Raw genomic sequence first — 27,159 nt, forward strand, 5'->3', positions numbered from 1 at the left:
GTCTTCTTCATCTCGGGAGGCTTTTTCAGTTCATTCATAACAATTTGCTTTTGTATAATGTTATTATTATTAGCAGTATTATTTATTATATCCATATTTATATTTGTTTTATTAAAAACAAGCTTAGATTTGCCCACCTGTCAGGTTTTAGACAATATGGGGCACAGCATGTGTTTTAGGATATAACTCAGGTTTTTGAAGACATTTTGTTATTATTATTCATTTATTCGTTTGCTGGAAATTAGAACTGAATTTAGAAACAGTTTTGAAACAAATATTTGTGCTTAACAAACAAAATTATTTATTTATAGACTAATTGATGTCTGTGCGTAAAGGTTTCCCTATCCAAGAGCGAATGTGAAAGTAGATCCATTATCTCTCATTCTCGCGCAGTAGATGCTCTGTTTAACAGTTTTCTGTTAAAAAACTGTCAACTGTTAACTGTTTGCTTGTGAAATGCTCATTTTTTCCACTTAGACTTACTTTGCGTCCTGTAAATAGCGAATGCGCTCTTGGCGCGACGCAGCTGACTCTTAAAGGGAATGGGAGATGAGACTCTAAATGGTTTATTCTCAAAAGACACCTATAACTCATTAAGAAAATAAACTCAACCCTTTTAGAACAGGCGCCGCGGCGCAAGGCAGATTTCCCGTCCTTAAATTAGCAAAAACGCGTCTTGACACGCCCTGAAAGCGTTTGCGCCCTGCGTTTTGCGCTCTGCGCATGGACCGTCAAAATAGAGCCCTCAGTGTGGATCAAAGGCCAAAAAGAAGAAAACAAGATGTGTTTTTAAATGAAAACGTATTAATGTGGACATCAGCTTGTTTCAGTATATAAATCTGACTTCAACTAATAAATCTGACTTCAACAGTACATACATTTAAGAATTGTTTTGAGTTATGGAGCTCTCTTTTCATGTTGATGTCAAAGCTGTTGCCCTGGAAGTGTGATTTTAATCTGTGACTCATTCATGTCATTAGGTGAAAATCGGGGATAAAGAAGTGGACGTAATGAAGGGCTTCCGTCTCTATGTGACCACTAAGCTGCCCAACCCTGCTTACACTCCTGAGATCAGTGCACGGACATCCATTATTGACTTTACAGTGACGATGAGGGGCCTGGAAGATCAGCTACTGGGCAGAGTTATTCTCACTGAGAAACAGGTACGTGCTCTTTAAAAGTGGTGGAGGAATTGATGAATGATCAATATCTGGATTGGAACGCACTGTTATATGAGCAATATCACATGTGTAGCAGTGGGATGTGGCTGTATATCGGCACTGGTGGGAGCCGTACGTTGGTACAAGGCCACAGGCTGAGTACCTTAGGCACCGTTTACACTGCCAGTTAAATGTGACCCAATTTCGATTTTTTGTTCGTGTGACACAGATCAGATCTGTTCTATGACTGTGTAAACATGAAAAAATTCTGATTGGTTTCAGGCCTCCTTCATATGTGGAAATAAATCAGATATAAATCAGATATGTGACAATGCGACTATCATGAACACAGGCAGATCATTTATAGAATATTTATAGAATAATATAGAATTATTGAGGCATTCTGTTTTGTACATCATTAAACTTGCAACAATGTGGTACTTCTCCATGGTTTAATGACGTAGAAGGAAGAGTGTGTTTGGAGACATCGACACGGTAAACAACAACAGCAGAGGAACATGGGCAAACTTTGACAGCATATTAAATGTTGGTTTGCTCATCCTAAAATTTCGGACCCACCACTTCTCATTAAATACTCCCAAAAAAATCATCGAAATGGTGGAGGACAACATATATAAACCATATGGCAAAGCTGCAAAGATGGCCCTTTCCCTCCTCCTCAACCTCAAAATCATTTTAAAGTTGGGCAAACTTCGCAAAAAAGCTTTGCTAAAAGCAAAACGATTTCTTTCATTGTGGCTAGCGTGGCTCAAATGCTATAACCCGCCTTTATGCATGTGCAACGTCGTAAATTGTATGGCAAGTGTAAACACATGAATCGGACATGGTTCACAGTTAAATGAATGTGTAAACAGACAGAAAAAAAAAACAGATAGGCAACAGATTGGAATTGGGCATCAAAACCTGACAGTGTAAAGGTGACCTTAGTGTCCCACAAGTGACGATATACCGCTATATCGCACTGCTACGAGTGTGATATTGTGTTTATACAAGAGGTTGATGGTATAATCGTGTGCATAAAAAAAGAAAATCAAACACAGAAAGTTAAAAAACCCTTTTGTATAAGGAACTACTTTCTTCCGCTGTCAATACACATCTAGAGCTGCTTCATCTAGAGCTACTTCACAAACATCACTTTAGAAATAGTATTTGAATGATTCTCCTGTATTATGTAAGGTTTTGTAGACAAAACAGATGATTTTGCTGAATTTTGGAATTATAAGGCTGAACTGCATGAAATGCCTTCAGTCTACATAGATCTTCCAGTATTTCTCAGTAAAAAGTTACCACCAAAGCAAAGCAATCGCTGCAAAATTACTATGGCATAAATACATTCATTCATTTTCTTATCGGCTTAGTCCCTTTATTAATCCAGGGTCACCACAGCTGAATGAACCGCCAACTTACCCAGCATGTTTTTACGCAGCAGATGCCCTTCCAGCCACAACCCATCTCTGGGAAACCTCCACACACACACATACACACACACTCATACACTATGGACAATTTAGAAATTAAATATGAAATTTATTTATTGATCAATTACATTTAGCATACAACAATATAAATACCAGTAATCAGTCAAAAGAATGACAACCGAGTTTTCATTCAGCATTAAGCTAAACTTATCATTGCAGTCAAATCTGTTTGCTCTGGAGTAAATAACCGAGGACTGTGACCAAAATATTGCCTGCCTTACAGCAGACTAAAATAAAGACACCCACCATACTTTTAATTAGTAACCGTCAGAGGAGTGCTCGTAATGTGCAATGTCAATATTATCAATAAACTGCGTAGTTGCAATCTAGACAACTACATTTTCGACTAAAAGAGCCTCAAAAGTACATTATGTTGTCCAACAGCTGCAATATTTGTCAAACTGTGGAGAGATTTGTTTAGCCTTCTTGATGTCGCTGGTGTGAGCGGAGTAATACACAGGGGTGAAGAGGCTGTCGTAGTGCTGATATTACTTTAATTTCTCACGGCTATCAGCCAATAAGATTCAAAAACCAGACAGAACTGTTCTATAACAATCTATATAGGTTGGCCTTTGAATATTAAAGGGATAGTTCACTTAAAATGAAAATTCTGTCAATATTTCCTCCCACTTAACTTGTTCCAAACCAGTTAGAGTTTATTGGGGGATGTTCTGTTTAACACAAAAGAAGAAACCGGTAACCATTGACATCTCAAGTAAGAAAAGAAAATATGTAAGAAGTGGTTACCTAAAAATGTAAAAATGTTAGTCAGTGGTTATATGTATGAAAGATTCTTCAATATATCAACAGAACAAAAAAAACTTGTCTGGATCAAGTCAAGAGTGAGTAAATCATGACAGATTTTTCATTATTGTGTATTACAAAAACACAGTAGTGTGTGCTTTTAGCTTAAGCCATAAATAAATCCCAGAAACATGTTTCTGTTGCAGAGCAAACACAAGGGAGTAGCGCTTCTAGTATTCTTGGGTCACTGGACAAAGAGTGTGAATTGCAAATCTTTGTACTACAGTATTGGAGACTTAAGGGTTTTATCTTGTTTTTTCTTCTTTCTTAGCACTGCAATATATATATATATATATATATATATATATATATATATATATATATATATATGTGTGTGTGTGTGTGTGTGTGTGTGTGTGTGTGTGTGTGTGTGTGTGTGTGTGTGTATGTTTGTGTATGTATGTGTGTGTGTGTGTGTGTGTATATATATATATATATATATATATATATATATATATATATATATATATATATATATATATATATATATATATATATATATATATATATATATATATATATATATATATATATATATATATATATTGATTGATTCTTTATCATTGAATCAATTACATCATTACTGGTTTTAGGCCGGCATGGTGGCTCAATGGTTAGCACTGTCGCCTCACAGCAAGAAGGTCGTTGGTAATGTTTAAAGTCTCATTTTCTTGGTTCGAGCAAAAATCTGTATGATCTATACACTTTTACATTTTGATATCAGATGTCTTACCTTCAATGCAGACAACAGAAAACTGCTGTAGTCACAGTCTAGCCATATCTGTAGTGAATATACAGCTGACAGGGTGAGTTCTCTATGGCGAGTTCTGTGTAGGCAAAAGTAACGATACACTATGTGGAGTGAAACCGGACACTGCGTGACTTGTGAAAAGGGTCGTAGTGTATGAGTGTGTATGGGTGTATCCCAGTACTGGTTTGTTGCTGGAAGGGCATGTGTAAAACATATGCTGGAATAGTTGTTGGTTCATTCCGCTGTGACGCTCTCTGAAATAGAGACTAAGCCGAAGGAAATTGAGTGAATGAATGAAACTTATTTGAAACTGCATATACACTTTTACTTTTTATTCGAAAGAAATGGAACAAGTCTTGTCATCAAAATATTGCTAATATTGTGAGTACCGGTGTTTAACATGGAAAATAAATTGGAGTAAAGTGAATGTTAATCTGAATCAAAGCAATAGTATCTTCCTACACATTGTTATGGAGAATCGCTGTCACGTGTGCTCATTTCGGCCTAGCACAGTCAGAATGACTTTGATAGCTCCTGCAGATTCCCAGGTAGAGAAAATTAAAGTAGTATTCAGAACACATTCACTGCTGGACATTGATTTGCCAAGCAGGAATAAGGGCCTGAAACCTGCGTCACTTTTTACTCTCAGCCTAATAAGAGTGCAGATCCCCATGCCAGCCAGCACTGCGTCATTCTGAATTATAACAGCTTTCTGGCCTGGCCTCGGTCTAGTTAGTCATCTCTGCATGATGGAAAACTGTATTTTAGACTCTTAAAATTAATAAGGGCCTTTGTAAAGTGAACACAAAAAGCTGTGACTGCTTGGATTGTGAAACTACTTGATTAAATAATATACCATCAACTGATCTAAAGCTATATAATTTACTAAAAAGCATTTCCGCGTAAGTACTGTACCTCACACAGAGAACCCTTCTTAGTAGAAAAGGAAGAAACAGGAAATTACTTGACACACTTGTACTGAACGGAACTGAATCATCATTGAACTAACTAGAACCAGCATCTAGTGAAAGTGAATGTGGCTAACGAACTGAAGTTGTTTCCTGATTTTCAATTGTTGCCTGTGTTCTTTGTAAAGCTACTTTGACCATGAACCAAGTGACCCCTTTAGATGTTGCTGGAGGGTTTGACTGTTTTTGAAATGTTAGAGTTCAAGCAATTTCAGTTAATTAAGTATAAAAACACTTTATGAAAGTTTATTTATGGGGATACACCATGCGAAATATTTCTAACCGTTACCAATAAATGGTAATTAAATACTTTTTCATGCTCGTTTCTCATAACAATAATCAGTTAGTTCTTATTTTGATATTATAATGTTCATAATATATATATATATATACACATACATAATATATATATATATACACACATACATACATACATACATGTACATATATATACATATACATATACACATATATATATATATATATTTATTTTTTATTTTTATTTATTTTTATTTTTTTTTGCAGCTTTTGCTAAACTTTGCATGGTTTTCACACTAATTCAAAGTGCTTAAAGACAAGCATAAGTTCTTAAAAGTGCTTACATTAATTTAAAAATAAATTTTGTTTAACCTGGGATTCCTAGGACCTAGGATTCAGGAGGAACAATGTGGTTTTTGTCCAGTCCGTGGTACACTGGACCAGCACTATACCCTCACCAGGGTGCTCGAGGGTTCATAGGAGTATGCCTAACCAGTCCACTTGTGTTTTGTGGACTTGGAGAAGGCATTCGACCGTGTCCCTCCTGGCATTGTGTGAAGGGTGCTCTGGGAGTATGGGGTCAAAGACGCTCTGTTAGGGGCTGTATAAACAAAGTAGGAGTGTGGTTTGCATTGCTGGCAATAAGTCAAACTTGTTTCCAGTGCATGTTGGACTCTGGCAGGACTGCTTTTGTCACCAATTCTGTTCATAATTTTTATGGACAGAATTTCAAAGCACAGCCTTGGTCTGGAAGTGGTCCAGTTTGGCGACCACAGAATTTCATCTTTTATTCACAGACAATGTTATTTTAATGCTTTCATCAAGCATGGACCTTCAGCATGCACTGGGGGGGTTTGCTGCCGAGTGTGACGTGGCTTGAATGAGAATTAGCATCTCCAAGTCTGAGGCCATGGTGCTTCGCCAGAAAAAAGGAAATTTGCCATCTCCAGTTTGGAGGTAAGTCCTTACCCCAGGTGGAGGAGTTCAAGTATCTCGGGGTTTTGTTCACGAGTAAGGGAAGGATGGTACAAGACATTGACAGGCGGATTGGTGCACTGGCAGCAGTAATGCGGTCAATGTACCGGTTTGTTATGGTAAAGAAGGAGCTGAGCCAAAAGGCAATGCTCTCAATTTACCGGTCAATCTACGTTCTTACTCTTACCTATGGTCATGAGCTTTGGGTTATGAGCGAATAGAGTTTCCTTTGCAGGGTGGCAGGCCGCACCCTTATAGATAGGAGTCGGCTGACTCCTGGACGCCTACCTACCCTTGTTGCCCTCAATCTTTGCATGATGTAGCCATACTTTTGATCGCTTAAACATCGTTTGCGTTAAATTTATGCTATGCTTTAAAAGTTCAATGTACGCATTACAGCCTCACATTTGACAAGCTTGGGGCGAGTGGGCGTACCGCTGTAAACTATTGATTTTCAAGGCAGCCTCGCCGCAGCCAATCACCTGCATTTGATTCGGGCACGTTAAGGATTTTCTAGCTAACTGACGTTGACAAGATTATACCCTTGGGTATCGAAATTTAGTACCGAACGAAAATGATTTTTTGGATACTCGATAGTATCGAGTCAGTGCTTAAAAAGTATCGAACTCGATACCCAGCCCTACTTTGGGGTGCAACGTCAATATGCTGTCATGTTGACGTCTTGTTCCTGCAGGGTAGTAAGCATTTCTAGCATATGTTTTTGCACTTAGATAATTATTAATGGCATGTAGCTAATTGTTATTAGCATTTAGTTAATCGTTACTTTCTTAAGCCAACATAGTAATGCACATTTTATCAATATTTCAGAAACTGCATTTGAATACCACCAGTGTTCAAGTCAACTAATTTTATTAAAGTTTACATTTCATTAAAAAAAATGACTGGCATTTTTAATGTAAACATTAAGTGTCAGGAAACTATTAAGTACAGTAGGACTTTCGTGGCATTACATATGCTGGGGTATGAATTACAAAGGTGCTTGATTTAAATTCAGTGCTGCTTTTAAAAAGTCCTTGAATCTGCAGTTCATGAAAGCGTGGGAACCCTGACTATAGTAAACATCAGTCCTCACTATTCAACAGATATTTTAAAGATTTTTGTACTGCTTTATTATTTCATAAAAAGCCCAACCAAGGACTAAGACTGCAAAGTAGCATACTCACATAAAACATCATATAACGTATAGCATATTCACATACTTTTCAAATACTTAAAAAATCTTTTGACATTTACCATCCTTGAAAAGATATTCAATTCAAATTTAATTTCAATTTAAAGCACTTTAAAACAACACAGTTGACCAAAGTGCTGACGACAACGAGTAAAACAAATTTTAAAATACAAATAAATAAACATAAAATGTCAACATCTCACACTGTGCTAAAAGCCAAATTGAACAAATGAGTTTTAAGAAGAGATTTAAAAACAGTAATGGAAGAGGCTTGTCTAATATACAACAGCAACTCATTCCACAATTTTGGTGCAGCCACAGCAAAAGCCTCTCCTCTGAGCTTTCGACTGGTCCTGGGCACACCCAGGAGAAGCTGGTCGGCTGAACTAAGTGAACGAGAAGGTGTGTAAGGACAGAGAAGCTCAGAGGTAAAGGGGTGCAGTACCATTTAGACACTCAAAAACAAATAAAAGTAACTTAAAATGGATCCTGAAATGCACTGCAGCAATTAAAGAGAAGATAACCAAGAGAATAAATGAAAAACATGTATCCTGAAAAATTAACGGCATCCTCAAAATTATATATGGCATTGTTGATATTTTTCAGAAATCTAGTTTAACATTATTATTATAATAAAAACATGTGGGCGATGCGGTGGCGCAGTGGGTAGCATGTTTAGCTCACAGCAAGAAGATCGCTGGTTCGAGCCTCGGCTGGGTCAGTTGGCATTTCTCTGTGTGGAGTTTGCATGTTCTCCCCTTGTTCGCGTGGGTTTTCTTCGGGTGCTCCAGTTTCCCCCACAAGTCCAAAGACATGCGCTATAGGTAAATTGGGTATGCTAAAATTGACCATTGTGAATGAGTGTGTATGGATGTTTCCCAGTGATGGGTTGCAGCTGGAAGGGCATCCGCTGCGTAAAACATGTGCTGGATAAGTTGGTGGTTCATTCCCCTGTGACGACCCCAGATCAATAATGAAGGGACTAAGCCAAAAATTAATGAATGAATTATTGAATAAAAACATGTAAAGTTACTTGGCTGCATGGTGGCTAAGTGGTTAGCACAGTTTTCCTCATGGTAAGAAGTTTCAAGTTCTGGCCTTAGCCAGTTAGCATTTCTGTCTGGAGTTTGCATGTTCTCCCCATGTTCGGTGGGTTTCTTCCTGTCACTCTGGTTTCCCCCACAGTCCAAAGACATGCAGCTAGAAGGGCATCCACTGTGTAAAATATAAGCTGGAATAGTCGGTGGTTCATTCCTTTGTGGCGACCCCTGATATATACAGTAAGGGACAAAGTCAAAAGAAAATGAATGAATGAATGAATCAGGAGGCCTTTCTGTGTGGATATTTATGCTCTCCCTGTGTTTGCATGACTTCTATTGTGTAAAACAATTGCCATGGGAATTGGCGGTTCACTTTGCTTTGGTGACCCTAGATAAAGAAAAAATTAACAGATAAAACAATAAAAGTATAAAATATGCTTTATTCATTTAATATATCTTTAATATTGTTATTGACCGTGTTGTTTATGTGGTGATAAATGACAGTCATATGCTTTGGATTGTCAGGAACTGGAAAAGGAGCGGACTGACTTGCTAGAGGATGTAACTGCTAATAAGCGTAAGATGAAGGAACTGGAGGATAATCTACTTTTTCGGCTGACCAGCACGCAGGGCTCCCTGGTGGATGACGAAAGTCTCATCACAGTTCTGGGAAATACCAAACGCACTGCGGAGGAGGTCACACAGAAACTTCAAATCGCTGCAGAGACTGAGATCCAGATCAATGCAGCTCGAGAGGAATACAGGCCCGGTAGATTGACTCTCCTTTAAGGCTTTTTTCAAAGATGCATGCCAAAACATTGTACACCTCCTGAGAGTTCATCCAAAAATTAACATTCTGTCATCATTTACTCACCCTATACTTGTTTCAAACCTTTATGAGTTTCTTTCTTCTGTTGAATACACAATGTTGTAACGGGGAGACTGACACGGAGGGATCCATTTTGCAGTATTTATTAAGTCACACTTAAACATCAACACCTCGCACAGTTGTGCGAACATACAACATACAACTCAACGATGATTAGCAGATAACAGAGGCAGAGTGATTACCAGGCTTGAGTCAAGGGCAGGCAGCGTGGTTCAGAGTCCGTAATACAGGCTTTAGTCAGGGGCAGGCAGCGAGAATCAGAGTCCGTGTAATCAGGCTTTAGGTCAAGGGCAGGCAGAAGACAGAGCAGAGTCGAGGAACGGGCTGAAGTGGTAAACGGGAGATCAGGCAGGATAGAACGCTCAGAAATGCTGGCCGGGGCTAAACAAGACTTCGCAATGAAGTGTGTGTGTGAGCTGCTTATATGTGGTACGTGGGTCATTAGTGAGATGGAGAACAGGTGTGCTGGGATCTGAGTGAGAAGGATGACGTAATGGTTAGAAGTCCGGAGATGGTGACCTCTGCTGGTCAGCGAGGGGAATGACTGGGACCGAGTCGGTGACAAATGTACTATTCTGAAGAAAAATGAAAACCTGTAACAACAGACCTCCATAGTGGGAAGAACATATATTATGTAAGTCAAAGGTTGTAGGTTTCGTGTGGAACAGAAGAAAGAAACTCATAAAAGACTGAAACAAATGTGAGTAAATGATGATTATTGAGTGAACAAGTTCTTTAGTTTGTTGTTTGATTTGACAATGTATTTAATATTTTATTCTTTTTATTGTTTTATTTCATTTTATTTTATTTTATTTTATTTTATAGTGACTGTCATTCATGTCCAATCAGAATCAAGTATTTTCAGACAGCTATGCAGTAATGGCTCTTTATGTGCACATGGCAGTGTGTGCACATGTAAAATCCCAAAATGGCTGAGAAACATGCAGTTTGAAACATACTATACCCAGATGTACAGTACTGCAAAAATAGAGACTACTTTAATGACACAGTGATCACATTTAGATGAATCTGAGATCTCAAAGCAGTTAATACCAGATGTAAACATAGTCTTGAATCACCTTCCTTTTTGTTTTCTAGTTGCCACAAGAGGAAGCATCTTATACTTTCTGATCACCGAGATGAGCATGGTGAACGTGATGTACCAAACCTCTCTACGGCAGTTCTTGGGCTTGTTTGATTTGTCCTTGACCAAGTAAATCTTTTAATTAATCAATTTATAACTCATTTGCATTTGTACAACTTATGGAAATATACAGTATACTTTCTTTTATCAGAGATTTAAAAAATAAATAAATAAAAATTGCATGCTTATTGAACTTCATCAACACTGAGGGCAAAATCTAAACCTAAGATACAGCATTGATAAGTTTGTTTGTGTGTTCTATGTTGGTTCTGTTTAAATCCAGTTTAGATTCTATATGATAATCTTATGGGAAAATTCTGATAGGGCCAATGTAGAAAATATGGACAAACCAATTTTAAGTTGAGGTAAATTTAAAGTTAAAGTAATATATTGCTTTCATTGACCCTGCCATCAATATCGGTTGGTACATGATAAAATATACATTTGGATTAGTGGTGAAACAGTTTTTGTCGGCTTGGTTTGTATCATGGTTTTGTTGACAAGGTTTTTGGTTTGATTTGGTTTACATTGTAACACTCCTGAAATAGAGACTGAGAAGAAGGGAAATAAATGAATGCATGAATGACATTATGTAACATGCATTTAGCCTGGACCGCTGGAATCTTTAAACTGATATAACCTGAAGCATGCTTGTTTGCAGCATTAACTGTGAAAGAGATGCTGTGAATTCTGGAGAAATTAACAAAGTTAAACCGTGATGAGACAGAATAGACTGTGGTGGGCCATAATCATAGTGACACACCAACAAACTGCTTTAAGCTGCTGAAAACCACCTGCACCTAGTGAGGAGGCGCAGCGAGAGAGAGAAAGAGAACGAGAGAGAACTGCAGCCGCCCAGCAGGCACACAACATCATAAGATGTTACTTTTAGAATAGATTTAGGTTGTGATGTCAGGCGACCAAAATTCAATTTCTAGTCAGCGTTTAAGGACAGTGTTTTTTTTCCAATAATGAAGTCAAATGATCCTTGATATTTGGTTAATTGTAGGTTGTGTTGGAAAGTGACGAAAACCCCACGTCAAGCCAACATCTTGAATCATTATGTTAACATCAAATACTGACATTTATTTTTCAGGTATGGCAACCAAAATCTAATGTCTGATAGACATCTTACAGTAATGGTAACATCCACACAACATCGAACTGTAACATCATCAGATATTGATATTTGGTTGATTGTAGGTTATGTTGGAAAGTGATGAAAATCCCACATTTAGCCAACATCTTAAACCAACATCATATTGATGTCAAATACTGACATTTATCATTAGGTATGGCCACCAAAATCCAACGTCTAATAGACGTCATAGTGGTAAAATCCACACAACATCAAGCTGTAACATCGTTAGAAGTTGATATTTGGTTGAATGTAGGTTGTGTAGAAAGTGATGAAAATCCCATGGTCAGCCAACATCTTAAACCAACGTCATATTGATGTCAAATATTGATATTTATTCATCAGATGTGGCAACCAAAATCCAATGTCGGATAGACATCATAATGGTAACATCCACACAACATCAAGCTGTAACATTATTAGACGTTGATTGTAGGTTGTGTTGGAAAGTGACGAAAATCCCATGTCAAGCCAACATTTTAAACCAACATAATATTGACGTCAAATACTGAAATTTACTCATCAAGTATGGCAACCAAAATCCAACGTCTGATAGGCATCATAATGGTAACATCCACACAGCATCAAGCTGTAACATCATTAGACGTTGATATTTGGTTGATTGTAGGTTGGGTTAGAAAGTGACGAAAATCCCACGTCAAGCCGACATCTTAAACCAACGCCATATTGACGTCAAAAACTGACATTTATTCCCTCAGGTATGGTAACCAAAATCCAACGTCTGATAGACATCATAATTGTAACATCCACACAACATCAAGCTCTAACCTCAGTCGACATGGCTCTTTAGTTAATTGTAGGTTGGGTTGGAAAGTGACGAAAATATCACATCAAGCCAACATCTTAAACCAACGCCATATTAACGTCAAATACTGACGTTTATTCATTAGGTATGGCAACCAAAATCCAACTTCTGATAGACGTCATAATGGTAACATCCACACAACATCGAGCTCTAATATCATTAGATGTTGATATTTGGTTGATTTTAGGTTGGACGTTGGACATCAATGCCTGCCTGACATTTGGTTCTGACGTCAACCCAATTTTCATTTACAAATAAATGGCAAGATCCCCATATTGTTGGGGTAAAACATCAATCTGACGTCATGTTGATGTCTTGTGCCTGCTGTGTGGCAGGTATCCATACCGAAGGATCACGTAGTCCACTCTCATATCAAAACACTGGCTTCCCTATCAAATGATTTAAAACTATTATTTTGGATTTGTTGGAGGTCAATCCAGCCTCTCTCAATCCCAGAGACTCTGTGCTAGTTGTGGAAAAAACTAACTAATATGATTGGCATTGTAAATTAGAAAATTTGGTTCAACCGGCATACTAAGAGGTGCAGAGAAATTAAAATAAAAATAATAATAGTTTTAATTAAAAATACCAAACCGCGACAAGAATGTTTTTTGTGAAATGCCCCCTTCCTAATTCACATGATATTGATGTCATAAAATAATGTCTTTCCATGTTAGAGTGCAATAAGTAAGCTTCGAAATAAGTTCATTATCATCACACCCTAACCTAATGTCTTTTGCTTGTAATATAGGTCCTCAAAGAGCCCAATTACAAGCAAGCGGATCGCCAACATCATTGAGTACATGACCTTTGAGGTGCACAAGTACGCAGCTCGGGGCTTGTATGAAGAGCACAAATTCCTGTTCACCCTGCTGCTCACTCTCAAGATCGACATGCAGAGCAACAGGGTCAAACACGAAGAGTTCCTGACCCTCATTAAAGGTCAGAAACCAGCCCAGGCTTTCTTCAGTCAGTCTCTCTACTTCCCTTTTCTTCTTTTTTTCCCTTGCTCTAGGCTGGTGCAAGTCTTTTTCCTGCTCCTTCAGTCCTTGATTCAGCGAATAATCAATTCGTCTTTCAATACATTTGAAAAGTAATCATTTCCTGCCTACAAATCTTACATAGATATAAATTTAGACAGTTACTCACTTGTTATTGTTGTAAATACATTATAAATGAGGTACAGACGGATTTAAAGCAGGTTCAGACAGAGCTGAGCGGCAGAAAAGTATCAAGGTCAAGCTTTTAGCACTACATTATTAATGTGCTGTAAGTGAAGACGTGATGTGGCTTGTGATTGGGCTAAATGATTGCATTGTGTGTTGTTTACGTACATGAATTGAGACATTTTATTATAGTATCCACATTTTAAAGAACGATTCATGTGTTGTGGATTCAGTATAATTTATGTACATGACATGCACTAACTAATTTCAAAAGTAAAGGCAAAACAAATACACACTGAGACCGGGATGACAATCACTTATAAATCACTCACTATAAAATATGGGCTATTCAATGAGTTTCATAGCAAGTCTGTTATTGTAAGCATTGTTATATATTTATATAGCATACATGAGCACACCCCATTTTGAAAATTTTTATTCATTTTTCTGTGAAAATATATCATATATTTTGGTGCATTTAAAAAAAAAAAAGATTTATAAAACATTTTAAAATTATTTTAGCCACCAAACATATTTAGAAAAAGAAATATAATATATGTTAATTCAAGCTAAATATTGAAATTACAAACTACGAAACTAAGTGTTATATATATATTTTTAGGTTTTTAATGATTTTTCCTGATTTTTTTAGTCAATATTTTTCTAACTTATTACAATATTTTTCCTAACATATAAGTTTATGTGAACAAATTTCTATTTGTATATTAGTTTTTAATATTTTCTGTTATAGTAAATATTTAATTTTATTTGTTAGGTTAGTTTGGTTTCAGATTTGGCTTTAGTACTGACTAATCTGATGTATATCCACAAATATATTATTGTAAAGCATCCTATAAAATTATATATATATATATATATATATATATATATATATATATATATATATATATATATATATATATATATATATATATATATATATATATATTCAGTATATACTATACAGGACTTAATTTGTGCCGGAACACCTCTGAAATCAGATCCGTCACTTCATTTTACCGATCCCACTCCTCAACTGCCCTTCTCCCCTGTCCGCTGTTCACTTTCACTTTCTTCCGCGACAACCCCGCACTTTTCACTTTCGTTCTTCGTCCGCGACACCCCTCAGCCATCCAACGACCCAACTCCTCATTTGAGTACAGTGAACTCATTGTCATGTTCAAGAAACCAGTCTAAGATGATTCATGCTTTATGACATGACAGTAGATGGGTGAGTTTGGGTGAGTATTGTTGTCAGCAACAATACTCAGGTAGGCTGTGGCGTTGACATGATGCTCAATTGGAACTAATGGGCCCAATGTGTGCCAATATCCCCCGCACCATTACACCACCATTACACCACCAGCAGCAGCCTGAACTGTTGATATAAGGCAGTATGGATCCATGCTTTCATGTTGTTGATGTCAAATTCTGACCCTACCATCCGAATGTTGCAGCAAAAATCGAGACTCATCAGACCAGGCAACGTTTTTCCAATCTTCTATAGTCCAATTTCGGTGAGCCTGTGTGAACTGTAGCCTCAGTTTTCTATTCTTAGCTGACAGGAGTGGCACCTGGTGTGGTCTTCTGTTGCTGTAGCCCATCTGCCTCAAGGTTCATGTGCATTCAGAGAGGATCTTTTACGTACCTCGGTTGTAACGAGTGATTATTGAGTTACTGTTGCCTTTCTATCAGCTGGTACTAGTCTGGCCATTCTCCTCTGATCTCTGGCATCAACAAGGCATTTGCGTCTACAGAACTGCTCATTAGATATTTTCTCTTTTTCAGACCATTCTCTGTAAACCCTAGAGATGGTTATGTGTAAAAATGCCAGTAGATCAGCAGTTTCTAAAATACTCCGACCAGCCTGTCTGGCACCAACAACCATGTCACGTTTAAAGTCACTTAAATCACATCTCTTCCCAATTCTGATGCTCGGTTTGAACTGCAGCAGATCGTCTTGACCATGTCTACATGCCTAAATGCATTGAGTTGCTCACAAGCAATTGGCTGATTAGAAATTTTCTTTAACGAACAGTTAGACAGGTGTACCTAATAAAGTGGCCAGTGAGTGTGTATATATGCGTGTGTGTGTGTGTGTGTGTGTGTGTATATATATATATATATATATATATATATATATATATATATATATATATATATATATATATATATATTAATGCCGTCTGATTTTTTTACTTTTTTTCTCATTTTATGGTGATGAATAGGTCCTTTTCACTGCATTTAAAGTGAAAGCACTGAGTGTATGGGAGGGCTTGCTTTTCAAAATTATATTTGATGTTTTATTTGCTATTTTTTATGTGATTGGTACATGTTTTTTATAAGGAGTCCTTGGTGAGTGCAGATTGATGAACTACTGCAAGATTATCATGTTGCTTCATGTGCTTTCGTTTCGTAAAAGCATCAGACCCGAAATTTAATCACTGCGAGATCAGGTAGCCTTGCGGTCAGAGAAGTGGCCCATTACCAGAAGGTCGATTTGATTCCCTGTGCTGGCAGTGCACGTACAGCCAGTTAATACCATTTTGTTCATTAATGCACTCTTTTGTGAAAGCCAATTTCGCCCTCTCTTTGCTGCCCTATATTTTGTCTCAGTTTTTATATCGAAAAGGCTTTTCTTGAGAGCAAGATGGGGAACCTTGATAACTTGTTTTGTTTTTTTGAATTATCTGTCTAAAACATTTACTTGATTTTATTGCTTTGTGATGCATCTCTGACCCTACTGCACATAAATTGTCATAAATTGCTGATTGCAGAGGAATTACATATTAAAAATTATCATAATATACCACAAACACAGTCAAAACCACTGAGAAACATCCTTCTATAGTAGCACTTTCTGTGCTGTTTCTGGATGATCTTGTTGTTCAATGCTTTAGACTCAAATAGAAATGGTGAAATTAACAGTGCACATTAAGGTCAAATAGGCGTCACAGTGGCACAGTGGGTAGCCCGATTACCTCACAGCAAGAAGGTCACTATTTCAAGCCTCAGCTGGGTCAGTTGGCATTTTCGTGGAGAGTTTGCATGTTCTCCACCGTGTTCACATAGGTTTCCTCTGGCTGCTCTGGTACGGTCCAAAGACATGCGGTACAGTTGAATTGAATAAGCTAAATTGGCCATAGAGTATGTGTGTGAATGAGTGTTTATGGGTGTTTTCAAGTGTTGGGTTGGGTCGACCCCTGATTAATAAATGGACTAAACCAAAAAGAAAATGAATGAATTAATGAATGAATTAATTAATTAATTAAGATCAAATTATTATAAATTAATATTCAAAAAAAAAAACTTTCATGACTCGCAAATTCCAAATTTTAGTGAGTGGACTCTTCTTATTTTGTTCTCAGTTGCTGCTTTACTCTGAATAAATGGCCCACAACTAAAAGCATAGAGGTCTCCAACTCTGACTCTATTTATTTTACCATCGCTAATACTAGCAATAGAGGCACTGAGGGACATTTCATGACTAAAACAAAAAGAAAAGAATGTCCTGTCTGCCCAAAAAACAAAAATATACACATCAATGCACTATAAAACTAATATAATGTCAGAAATAGCCTTTATTTGAACAGTTCAGACACAGTTTTGGGCTGTAAACTATTAGAAAGTTTATTTCTAATGTTTCACATTAAAAAGAAAAACTACTTAACGTTTATTTTTAATGTTTCAGATAAGGTAACCCCAAGCTTGTCTCACTGAAGAAAAAAAAATATATGTATAATAATTGAAAAAAGAAATAGAAATGTGGTATATGCTGTGTAAAAAAAACTGCCCCCAGGCAAAACTGTGAAACTCTGCCTATGGTTCAGTTGCTGAGGATTTTTTTCTGAGAATTTTTTTTTCTTTTTTAAATTTTTCTCAAAAGATGTTTAACATAGCAAGGAAATTTTTATAGTATATCTGATAATGTTTTTTTCTTCTGGAGAAATTCTTATTTGTTTTATTTTGGCTAGAATAAAATCAGTTTTTAATTTTTTAAACACCATTTAAGGACAAAAATATTAACCCCTTTAAGCTAATTGTTTAACTGGAAACTGTAACCAACGTAGGGAGAACATGCAAACTCCACACAGAAACACCAACTGACCCAGCCAGGGCTCGAACCAGCGACCTTCCTGCTGTGAGGCGACATCACTACCTATTGTGCCACAGCGTCGTCTATATTATATTATATTATATTATATTATATTATATTATATTATATTATATTATATTATATTATATTATATTATATCATATCATATCATATCATATCATATTATATTATATCATATCATATCATATCATATTATATTATATTATATTATATCATATCATATCATATCATATCATATCTTATTATTTTATATCATATCATATTATATTATTTTATATTATATTACATTACATTACATTATATTATTTTATATTATATTATATTATATTATATTATATTATATTATATTATATTATATTATATTATATTATATTATATTATATTATATTATGGCGACGCGGTGGCACAGTGGGTAGCACGTTCGCCTCACAGCAAGAAGGTCGCTGGTTCGAGTCTCGGCTGAGTCAGTTGGCATTTCTATGTTCTTTGCATATTCTCCCTGTGTCCATGTGGGTTTCCTCCAGGTGCTCTTGTTTCCCACAGTTCAAATACATGTGGTACAAGTGAATTGGTTATGCTAAAAATGACCGTAGTGTGTGTGAATGAGTGTGTGTGCACTGTGGATGTTTCAGTGATGGGTTGCGGCTGGAAGGACATCCGCTGCGTAAAACATAGGCTGGATAAGTTGGCAGTTCATTCTGCTGTGGCGAACCCAGAATAATAAAGGAAATAAGCCTAAAAGAAAATGAATAAATTAATATCATGTTATATTATATTATATTATATTATATTATATTATATTATATTATATTATATTATATTATATTATATTATATTATATTATATTATATTATGTTATGTTATATTATATTATATTATATTATATTATGTTATATTATATTATATTATATTATATTATATTATATTATATTATATTATATTATATTATATTATATTATATTATATTACAGTGAACTGCAAATTTGATCAATTCCGTAGCTCAAACCAAACAGATGACAAATCAGAAAAATAAACAGGATTTAATGAAATGCATTTCAGATATTTAACACAAACAGTACTGTAACCTTAACAATAACAAAAAAGTCCACAAAAACCTTGCTGTAGAGCCACTGCGGACATCACACTCTCTAAATGGTTCAGTTACGCTGATGTGCTGCTCACACGCCGCTCACGCTTTTGGTGTGAAACTGGCTTGAGCAGTAAACCATTCATGACAAACCAGGCCATCTGACCAATCAAAGCAGAATATGATCTCGGACAAGAGGGACTATTTGAGAGACTGATGTGAAATGTATATTTTGACAAAATGTTCTATGAAGTAAATTAATTTATTTTGCATGTAAATATGAACTTCTATCCACATACACCTTGGTACAAATTCTGTCTTCCTAATAAGAAAAAAACATGACCATTGCATGTGATCTGCTCCTTTGATGTCTTCCAGGAGGTGCTTCGCTAGACCTGAAGGCCTGTCCACCCAAAGCTGCAAAGTGGATCCTGGACATAACGTGGCTTAACTTGGTGGAGCTGAGCAAACTGTGGCAGTTTTCTGACATTCTGGACCAGGTGTGTGATCAGATACTTCTACACACATGGCTTCGTGAAGGATCAGACACACCCACACATACTTTAGAACAGACATACGCACGCACACACATTATCTGTCGCTGTGAGCTCCCCTTCCTCATTAAATCCTTCTCACTGCTCCCGCTTTGCAGTAAACATGTCAATATTTGATTCATCTGTTCTACACACACACACACACAGGCACAAATTCATTCACAGCCACTCACACTGATGCTTGATTGGCAGGCCATGACGGCCCGAGGGCACTTCATGCTCAATGCAGTGTGAAATGAGCTCACTTTGGCAAACTCTAAATTAATTACTTGTGGCTGAAAGAAACCAGATTAAACGCCCTTTGTTTAACCATTTGTGTAGCATTGCTGCACGGTAGATTTCATTATACAACATATGTCACAACGTACCTTACGTATGTTCAGCCATTGCATTATAATCAGTTTGGTGTGAATACATCTTTTGAATGTTTTATGTGATGAACAATTTTGATGCTAACAGATTTTTATAAAGGGATAGTTTGCCGAGATTTTGAAATTCCATCATCAGTTACTTATCTTTCTGCTATTGTTGGGAACCTGGACTATGAAGTCAAAGGAAATGGGGGAGCAGACTCTGCTGCAAAGGAAGCACTATTAATAAACCCCAAAAATTGACTCTCATTTAGACCTAAAACCAGCAATTAGTTTATACATTCAGGGCTCAACAAAAAGGACTGCCCGGTGGTCCGGGGCCAGCGTGAAAAAAGCTCGGGACAGTAGACAAGATTGTTACTGGCCCCTATCCGCCAGTAACGAGCCCGTTATTTTTTTACCCATTTTGTTTTTGTATTGCTAACAACCAGTACCGAGAAAAGATGGCAGCATGGCAACAACATCAAACTATGAGGCTGAAAGAAAACGTCTGTTTCTAAAATCTTGGAAGCAGACAATTACATGGGTACAAAATTAAGAAACAAAAAAAAGAACAAAAAAAAGAGATGTCGTCAGTTTGGTAAGCCATATTCATAATTTTTTTTTAGAATTGTAATAAAATACCAGCACATTTTCCATACTGCTCATTCATTTGCATAAAATCTTGAAATTTGCTCATTATGCATTTATTAACATTTTTAAACGTTTAAATTCTAGATTTACAGACATTATTTTGCCACAATATTTAAAATATGTCAAGCTAAGAAATAGCTATAATTTATTTATTTATTTTTTTGTGGTGTCAGTGAAAACTTTGGCAGGGCAAGTACAAATCTCAACCACTGGCCTGATTGGCCCTGTAAAAAAAATCCTTAGCATTGAACCCTGTACATTAATACCAAATGGCAAATGGTGATCTTCATACAGGGAGCAAACTCCATGCATTAGCCATAATGTTGGTAAAATTGTTTAATTTTTTTTTTTTAAACGATGGGATCTGACTGTTTTTACCCGGCATAGAATAGATCACTCCAGGATGACACCCACGTTTTCAATACTTAGAGAAGATTCTCCTAAATGCTATATTTCTAAAAGTATGTTTACAATCAAGCATGTTTTATTCCATTATGTTGGCTTTAATTCTGTGAGAAACGTCAGTAACACTTTATTTTGATGGTCTATTTGAGTATTAGTAGACTGTCTGCTTCATATCTGTATTTATAGTGGCTTAGGAATCGTCTGATTGGTGAATCATAAATTGGATATTGCGGGATTAGCCGTGATCATAAGCAGAGGATGGGCGAGGCAGTGACGCAGTAGGTAGTGCTGACGCCTCACAGCAAGAAGGTCGCTGGTTCGAACCTCGGCTCAGTTGCCGTTTCTGTGTGGAGTTTGCATGTTCTCCCTGTCTTCGCGTGGGTTTCCTCCTTGGCTAGGCTAAATTGTCCGTAGTGTATGAGTGTGTGTGTGTGTGAATGTGTGTGTGGATGTTTCCCAGAGATGGGTTGCAGCTGGAAGGGCATCTGCTGCGTAAAAACTTGCTGGATAAGTTGGTGGTTCATTCCACTGTGGCAACCCCGGATTAATAAAGGGACTAAGCCGACAAGAAAATGAATGAATGAATGATAAGCAGAAGATCCTCTCGAAATTAATTTATAAATGAACTTCACTTAGTGTTTCTGTAGTACTTTAGTGTTACTGTAGTTACTTAGTACTGTTTTACTGTCAGAAAGAAAGTTTGCGATGACGCATGCTATTAGTAAATCTGACCCATGAAATCATAAAAATATAATAAGTCATGAAGTCATAAGTTTATCAATAAATGATGACAGATATTTCATTTTAGGGTGAGCAGTGCCTTATAATCTAATGGCTCCTTTCCACTGAGTGGCATGATTCAGTAAGCTGTAAAAGTACTGTACACAATTATTCTCCATTCTCAGAAGTTACTGCAAAAATGTTTTTCTTACTTAAATTTTTTGTCTTGTTCTAGTCCAAATATCTAAAAATGCTTATATCAAGAAGCATTTTCTAGGCAAGCAAAATATATTGTCGTGTTTTCAGAAATAATGTCCTAATATTAAGGAAGTTTTTCCTTAAAACAAGCTGAATAATCTGCCAATGGGGTAAGCAAAATAATCTTGTTTTTTTCCTTTTGACATAAGATTGTTTTGCTCACCCCCTTGGCAGATTATTTAACTTGTTTTAAGGGAAAACTAACTTAATTTTGGCATTTTGTATCTTAAAACAAGACATTTTGTTTTGCTTGTCTAGAAAATTATGCTAACTCTTTTTAAGAGTTTTTAGATATTTGGACTAGAAAAAAGGCAAAAAAATCTAAGTAAGAAAAGCATTTCTTGCAGTGTATACAAAATAGTGAACTGTACCTTTATTATTATTATTTTTTCAATAATTTTAATATATTTCATATTTGAAGTGCTTTGGCAATACTTTACTGAATGTCATGCCAATAAAGCAACTTAATCTTGAATTTGAACTTGTACCTTAACACTTTTTTGGTCCCCAATTTAGGGCCCACTTCTTTCTCCAATCACTTTTTGAAGGCCCATCTGTCTGACATTTTCTCTAATATGTTTGTATGAAATGTTAAAAACGTCAACCGTCTTTGGTCTATTCTATGGCAGGCTAATGGCCGCAGACGAGCTCTCTTAGAAATTGTAAATAGTTAAAAATAGGCACTATTCTTATAAATAAACTGCATAGTTGCAATCTAAACAACTACAATCCTGACTAAAAAAGCCTCAACAGTACATTATGTTGTCTAACAGCAGTAATATTAGTCAAACTGTAGAGCGTCCTCTGCTTGTTGATGATTGTATTTGGGTGGAGTAAAACACAAACACTTTACATGCACACTTGCCGGCAGCTAGCTCTCTGCAACACTCACATGGTCGCCCACTGAAGCTAAGTAGGGCTGAGCCCGGTCAGTACCTGGATGGGAGACCACATGGGAAAGCTGGGTTGTTGCCGGAAATGGTGTTAGTGTGGCAAGCAGGGGGCGGCCAACCTGCGGTCTGTGTGGGTCCTAATGCCCCAGTATAGTGACGGGGACGCTATACTGCTCAGCGAGCGCCGCCTTTCGGATGAGATGTTAAACCTAGGTCCCGACTCTCTGTGGTCGTCGAAAATCCCAGGATGTCCTTTGAAAAAGAGTAGGGGTTTACCCCGGCATCCTGGCCAAATCTGCCCACTGGCCTCTGTCCATCATGGCCTCCTAACCATCCCCATATTCCAATTGGCTTCATCTCTGTTTCCTCTCCACCAATCAGCTGGTGTGTGGTGTGCGGTCTGGCGCAAAATGGCTGCCGTTACATGCACACTGGTGAACTTCAATAAATTAATTTCAACTTCCCAAGCAATTCATTCACTTTTTTATTTAAATGTGTGCATGTTAACAGATTGGCCGTCATGAGAAGCAATGGAGGAGCTGGTTTGATCGAGAGGCTCCAGAGGAAGAACCAATCCCAAATGCATATGACCAGGCTTTGGACTGTTTCAGGCGGCTGCTCCTTATTAGATCTTGGTGTCCAGATAGAACAATTGCTCAGGTATGAATACTTATGTGAAGACATAAATTAGTCTATTGTTAAATTACTACATTAGCACTATCCACACATTGCATTGCATACTGTATGTGCTGTTTAATCTAGCAGCGTAACCTTTTCCATGTCTATATGTTTGTTTACCTTAATTTTTTATATTAATAATGGTATGCTGTGATGTCAAGCAATGATAATTGATTATGTGTGCGTAAGATACTCAGGCAAAATCACAGTTTTTGTCATTATAATGAAAAAACTACTTAAAATACTAAATTATTTGAGGCATATATACAACAGTAAGCAGTATCAGAGGCTTGGCTAAGTATGTTCAAAGTGTAAGGTGCAGACTAACTAATTGTTTTAATAGGTTTGTGTAGAGTCTCAGATTTGATCTGTCACCCTTGGCTTGGCCAGTTAGGGTTAAACAAAAATTCTAATAATAAAATTAAATGTTGAAGTTGTGTTGAAACAATTTTCAATTTTACAAATGTATTGATTTTAACATGTTTTTTAATGTGTGATTATATGTCTTACATTTATCTTCCTTAATATTTTAAAATGTAATGTTTTTTTATTTTTTTTATTAAATTAGCTGTTATCAATTGAGCTGAATGACATGCTTTAATAATAGACTTATTGGCTTTATAGCTGATGCAGTCTTATGCAAAAGTTTGGGCACCCCTCTGTGGCTGCATAATAATGTGCTCTTTCTTTATAAGAGAAGATCGCAGGGAAATGCCATTCAGTTTCTAGAGACAGCTCAATAATGTCATGTTTCTCAGACAGAAATACGTAGTGTAGCAGTATTGAGATTAAATTGGAACTGAAAAATAGACAATGCAAATGTTTGGGCGTCCTCTCTTTTGTTTGGATTTCAAAACCTGTAGTCACTTAATGCTGATTGATTACAACATAAAATTGGTTTGAGTGACTCAGTGAACCTTAACAATCCTAACACAGGTGCAACCAATCTTAAACGGATATTAAAGATTGCTAATTGTGTTTAAACCTGATGGTAGCAACAGTGGAAACTCAAAATAACTTCATAATGACCTAAAAACTAGGATAATTGATTAACATAAATTAGGAGAAGGATGTAAAAAGCTGTCACAAAGGTTTAAAGTCTCTATCTTCACAGTCAGAAATATAGTAAGAAAATGGAAGGCCACAGGAACTGTTCTGGTGAAGGAATATATCTGAAAGGTAAAGGCGACGAATGATTAGAATGGTCACACACAAACCACAGCCCGCTTCCAAAGAGCTCTAGGAACATTTCGCTGCTAATAATGTCATTGTAGATCAATCCACAGTCCAGCGCAGTCTTCACAAAGAACAGCTCAATGGAAGGTGATGCAGAAGATGCCTTTTCTGCATTCTGCCATCAAGAAGAGTTGTTTGAGGTATGCAAAGGCTCATGTGGACAAGCCTGAATCATTTTGGAAAATATACTGCGGACAGATGCCGAAACCATAGGCGTTTTGCTTGGCGGAAAAAGAAGATGTGTGGTCAGCACAGGTACTGAAAACCTTGTCAGAGGTAAAGGTCGCATGAATTCCACCCAGTATCTGCTGATTCTGAAAAACAATGTTCAGGAATCAGTCAAGAGACTAAAGTTACGGCAGGGTTGGAAGTTTCAGCGGGAAAATGAGCCAAAGCACAGTTTCAGATCTACCTAGGAATTCATGCTCAGACATGATACATAGTTCTAGAGCGGCCATTCCAGTCCCCAGACTTCATCGAAAATCTATGGATTGATTTGAAAAAGGCTGTTCATGCTTGGCACTCATCAGACCTGACTGAACTGGAAAACTTTTGCAGGGAAGAATGTCCCAAAATACTTTCAGCAAGAATTCAGTGACTTAGCCTTGACTATCTGAAGTGTCCACATGCTGTTATTTTAGCAAAAGGTGGCTGTACAAAAGATTGATGTCATTATTTTGTTGGGGTTCCCTAATTTATGCACCTTTTTGTTTTTGTTAAGACATAATTTACATTAAATCTGTTGACTAAACAAATGTTATGTCAGAACTAAAATGTTGCTTTTTCCCTAGGGTTTAAAACATATCCAAATGAATTGAAAGGCTTGCAGGCTATGGTTTGAAAAGTATCAGGGGTGGCCATACCTTTGCATAAGACTGTATATATATTTTTTTTAATTGTTTATGAACTTATGCAATACCTAACTATCATTAGGCTAATGATCTATTTTCCAATTTGTAACTGACAGGCTCGAAAGTACATCACGCAATCAATGGGAGAAAGATATGCTGAGGGAGTTATTCTTGACTTGGAGAAGACCTGGGAAGAGTCTGAGCCTCGCACACCTCTCATCTGCTTCCTGTCTATGGGTTCAGACCCTACAGACTCCATCATTGCCCTGGGCAAACGGCAGAGAATTGAGACTCGCTACGTCTCAATGGGACAGGGGCAGGAAGTTCATGCACGCAAGCTTCTGCAGCACTCCATGGCTAATGTATGTTCATATTCATTTTTGATGTTCAAATGCATCCTTTTTTCCCCGTCTTGCTAAATTGACAATACCCTGGATTACAAAATCGAGTAGTCTCATCACTAATGGAGAGATGATCCAGCACCATCCATATAATATAATATAATATAATATAATATAATATAATATAATATAATATAATATAATATAATATAATATAATATAATACTACAATAAAATTCTTTGTTAATAACTCTGTATAAAATGTATTTTATAACATCCTCGTTTAAATAGACATCGTCAAACATTCAGCCCGAATGCTCCTGAGAGACCTAAAACATACTTTTTTTTTCCTGTAGGCTTTATGACGCTCAGTAGGTAATTCCCCTTTATTTAAGAGAATAATTTAAAGATGTTATTAGATGCATATTATTCGGTTATCTTAAGTAAAGGAAAGCATTAAGTGTTTCAGGACACAAGAGAAAGTAATAAAATACAAGGTAGTTTCTGTTTTCATAATTCTAAAAATACTTAAAATAATATTTCAAAACTCCTCCGTTGTTTATTAGGGATGTAACGGTTTCAGAATTTCACGGTACGATAATACCTCAGTATTAATGACACAGTACAGTATTTATTAAATAATTTACAGGAAAAACAAAACTAATGAAAAGACTCAAAAAAAGTGCCAAAAGTGTTTATTTACCTTAGCACTGAACATATCAATGACATCCAAATTAGCATTAGAAAGAAACCGAAATGCTTCCACACATCCGATTTAAAACTTGCTTTAGGTTCGAAGCATTTCCAGCTCTTTTTCTTCCCCGCTACTAGCAACACACTCCATTTCCGCATTACTGGATCTGTAGTGACAACAGACCGCAAAAGATGATGGCCACGCCTAGGCTGATGGGAAATGTAGTTCCCGATACTTCCCGTTCGCTTCATTCGCCTAAGCAAACTTCTCTCAGAAATATAGTTTTATTAAGTCATGCGCCTACGGTAATATTGAAAAAAATTACTATTGCGGTATGACGGTATTTACAATATTGTTACATCCCTATTGTTTATTGTTTTTAGAAAATATCTCAAATCTTTTTTTTAGATAGACCTTTGTAAAAAGGCTTGAAACGGTTTCATTTATGTATTGTATGCCTATGTTGTAGCTTTTGTTTTGTTTTTTTATTGGTTAATTTGCTTAATGTGAT

The 27,159-nt window shown here is 36.6% G+C and overlaps 2 protein-coding genes across 12 annotated transcripts in view; one reads left to right on the plus strand and one right to left on the minus strand.

The window, feature by feature from the left end:
• Positions 1-27,159, plus strand: part of dnah5 (dynein, axonemal, heavy chain 5) — a 242,680-nt gene that overhangs the window by 187,634 nt on the left and 27,887 nt on the right. For all 10 annotated transcript variants that reach the window (XM_073925786.1, XM_073925788.1, XM_073925787.1 and 7 more), the window contains 7 exons: positions 981-1,163; positions 9,173-9,416; positions 10,635-10,749; positions 13,396-13,586; positions 19,393-19,514; positions 23,359-23,508; positions 25,730-25,975. In XM_073925786.1, the coding sequence (XP_073781887.1) occupies positions 981-1,163; positions 9,173-9,416; positions 10,635-10,749; positions 13,396-13,586; positions 19,393-19,514; positions 23,359-23,508; positions 25,730-25,975 (1,251 nt within the window). The remainder of the gene's footprint in view (positions 1-980; positions 1,164-9,172; positions 9,417-10,634; positions 10,750-13,395; positions 13,587-19,392; positions 19,515-23,358; positions 23,509-25,729; positions 25,976-27,159) is intronic.
• Positions 1-27,159, minus strand: part of adcy2a (adenylate cyclase 2a) — a 217,072-nt gene that overhangs the window by 43,017 nt on the left and 146,896 nt on the right. The window lies entirely within an intron of this gene.

Source organism: Danio rerio, chromosome 16 (genome assembly GCF_049306965.1).
Source record: "Danio rerio strain Tuebingen ecotype United States chromosome 16, GRCz12tu, whole genome shotgun sequence".
In the NCBI taxonomy this organism is placed as follows: domain Eukaryota; kingdom Metazoa; phylum Chordata; class Actinopteri; order Cypriniformes; family Danionidae; genus Danio; species Danio rerio.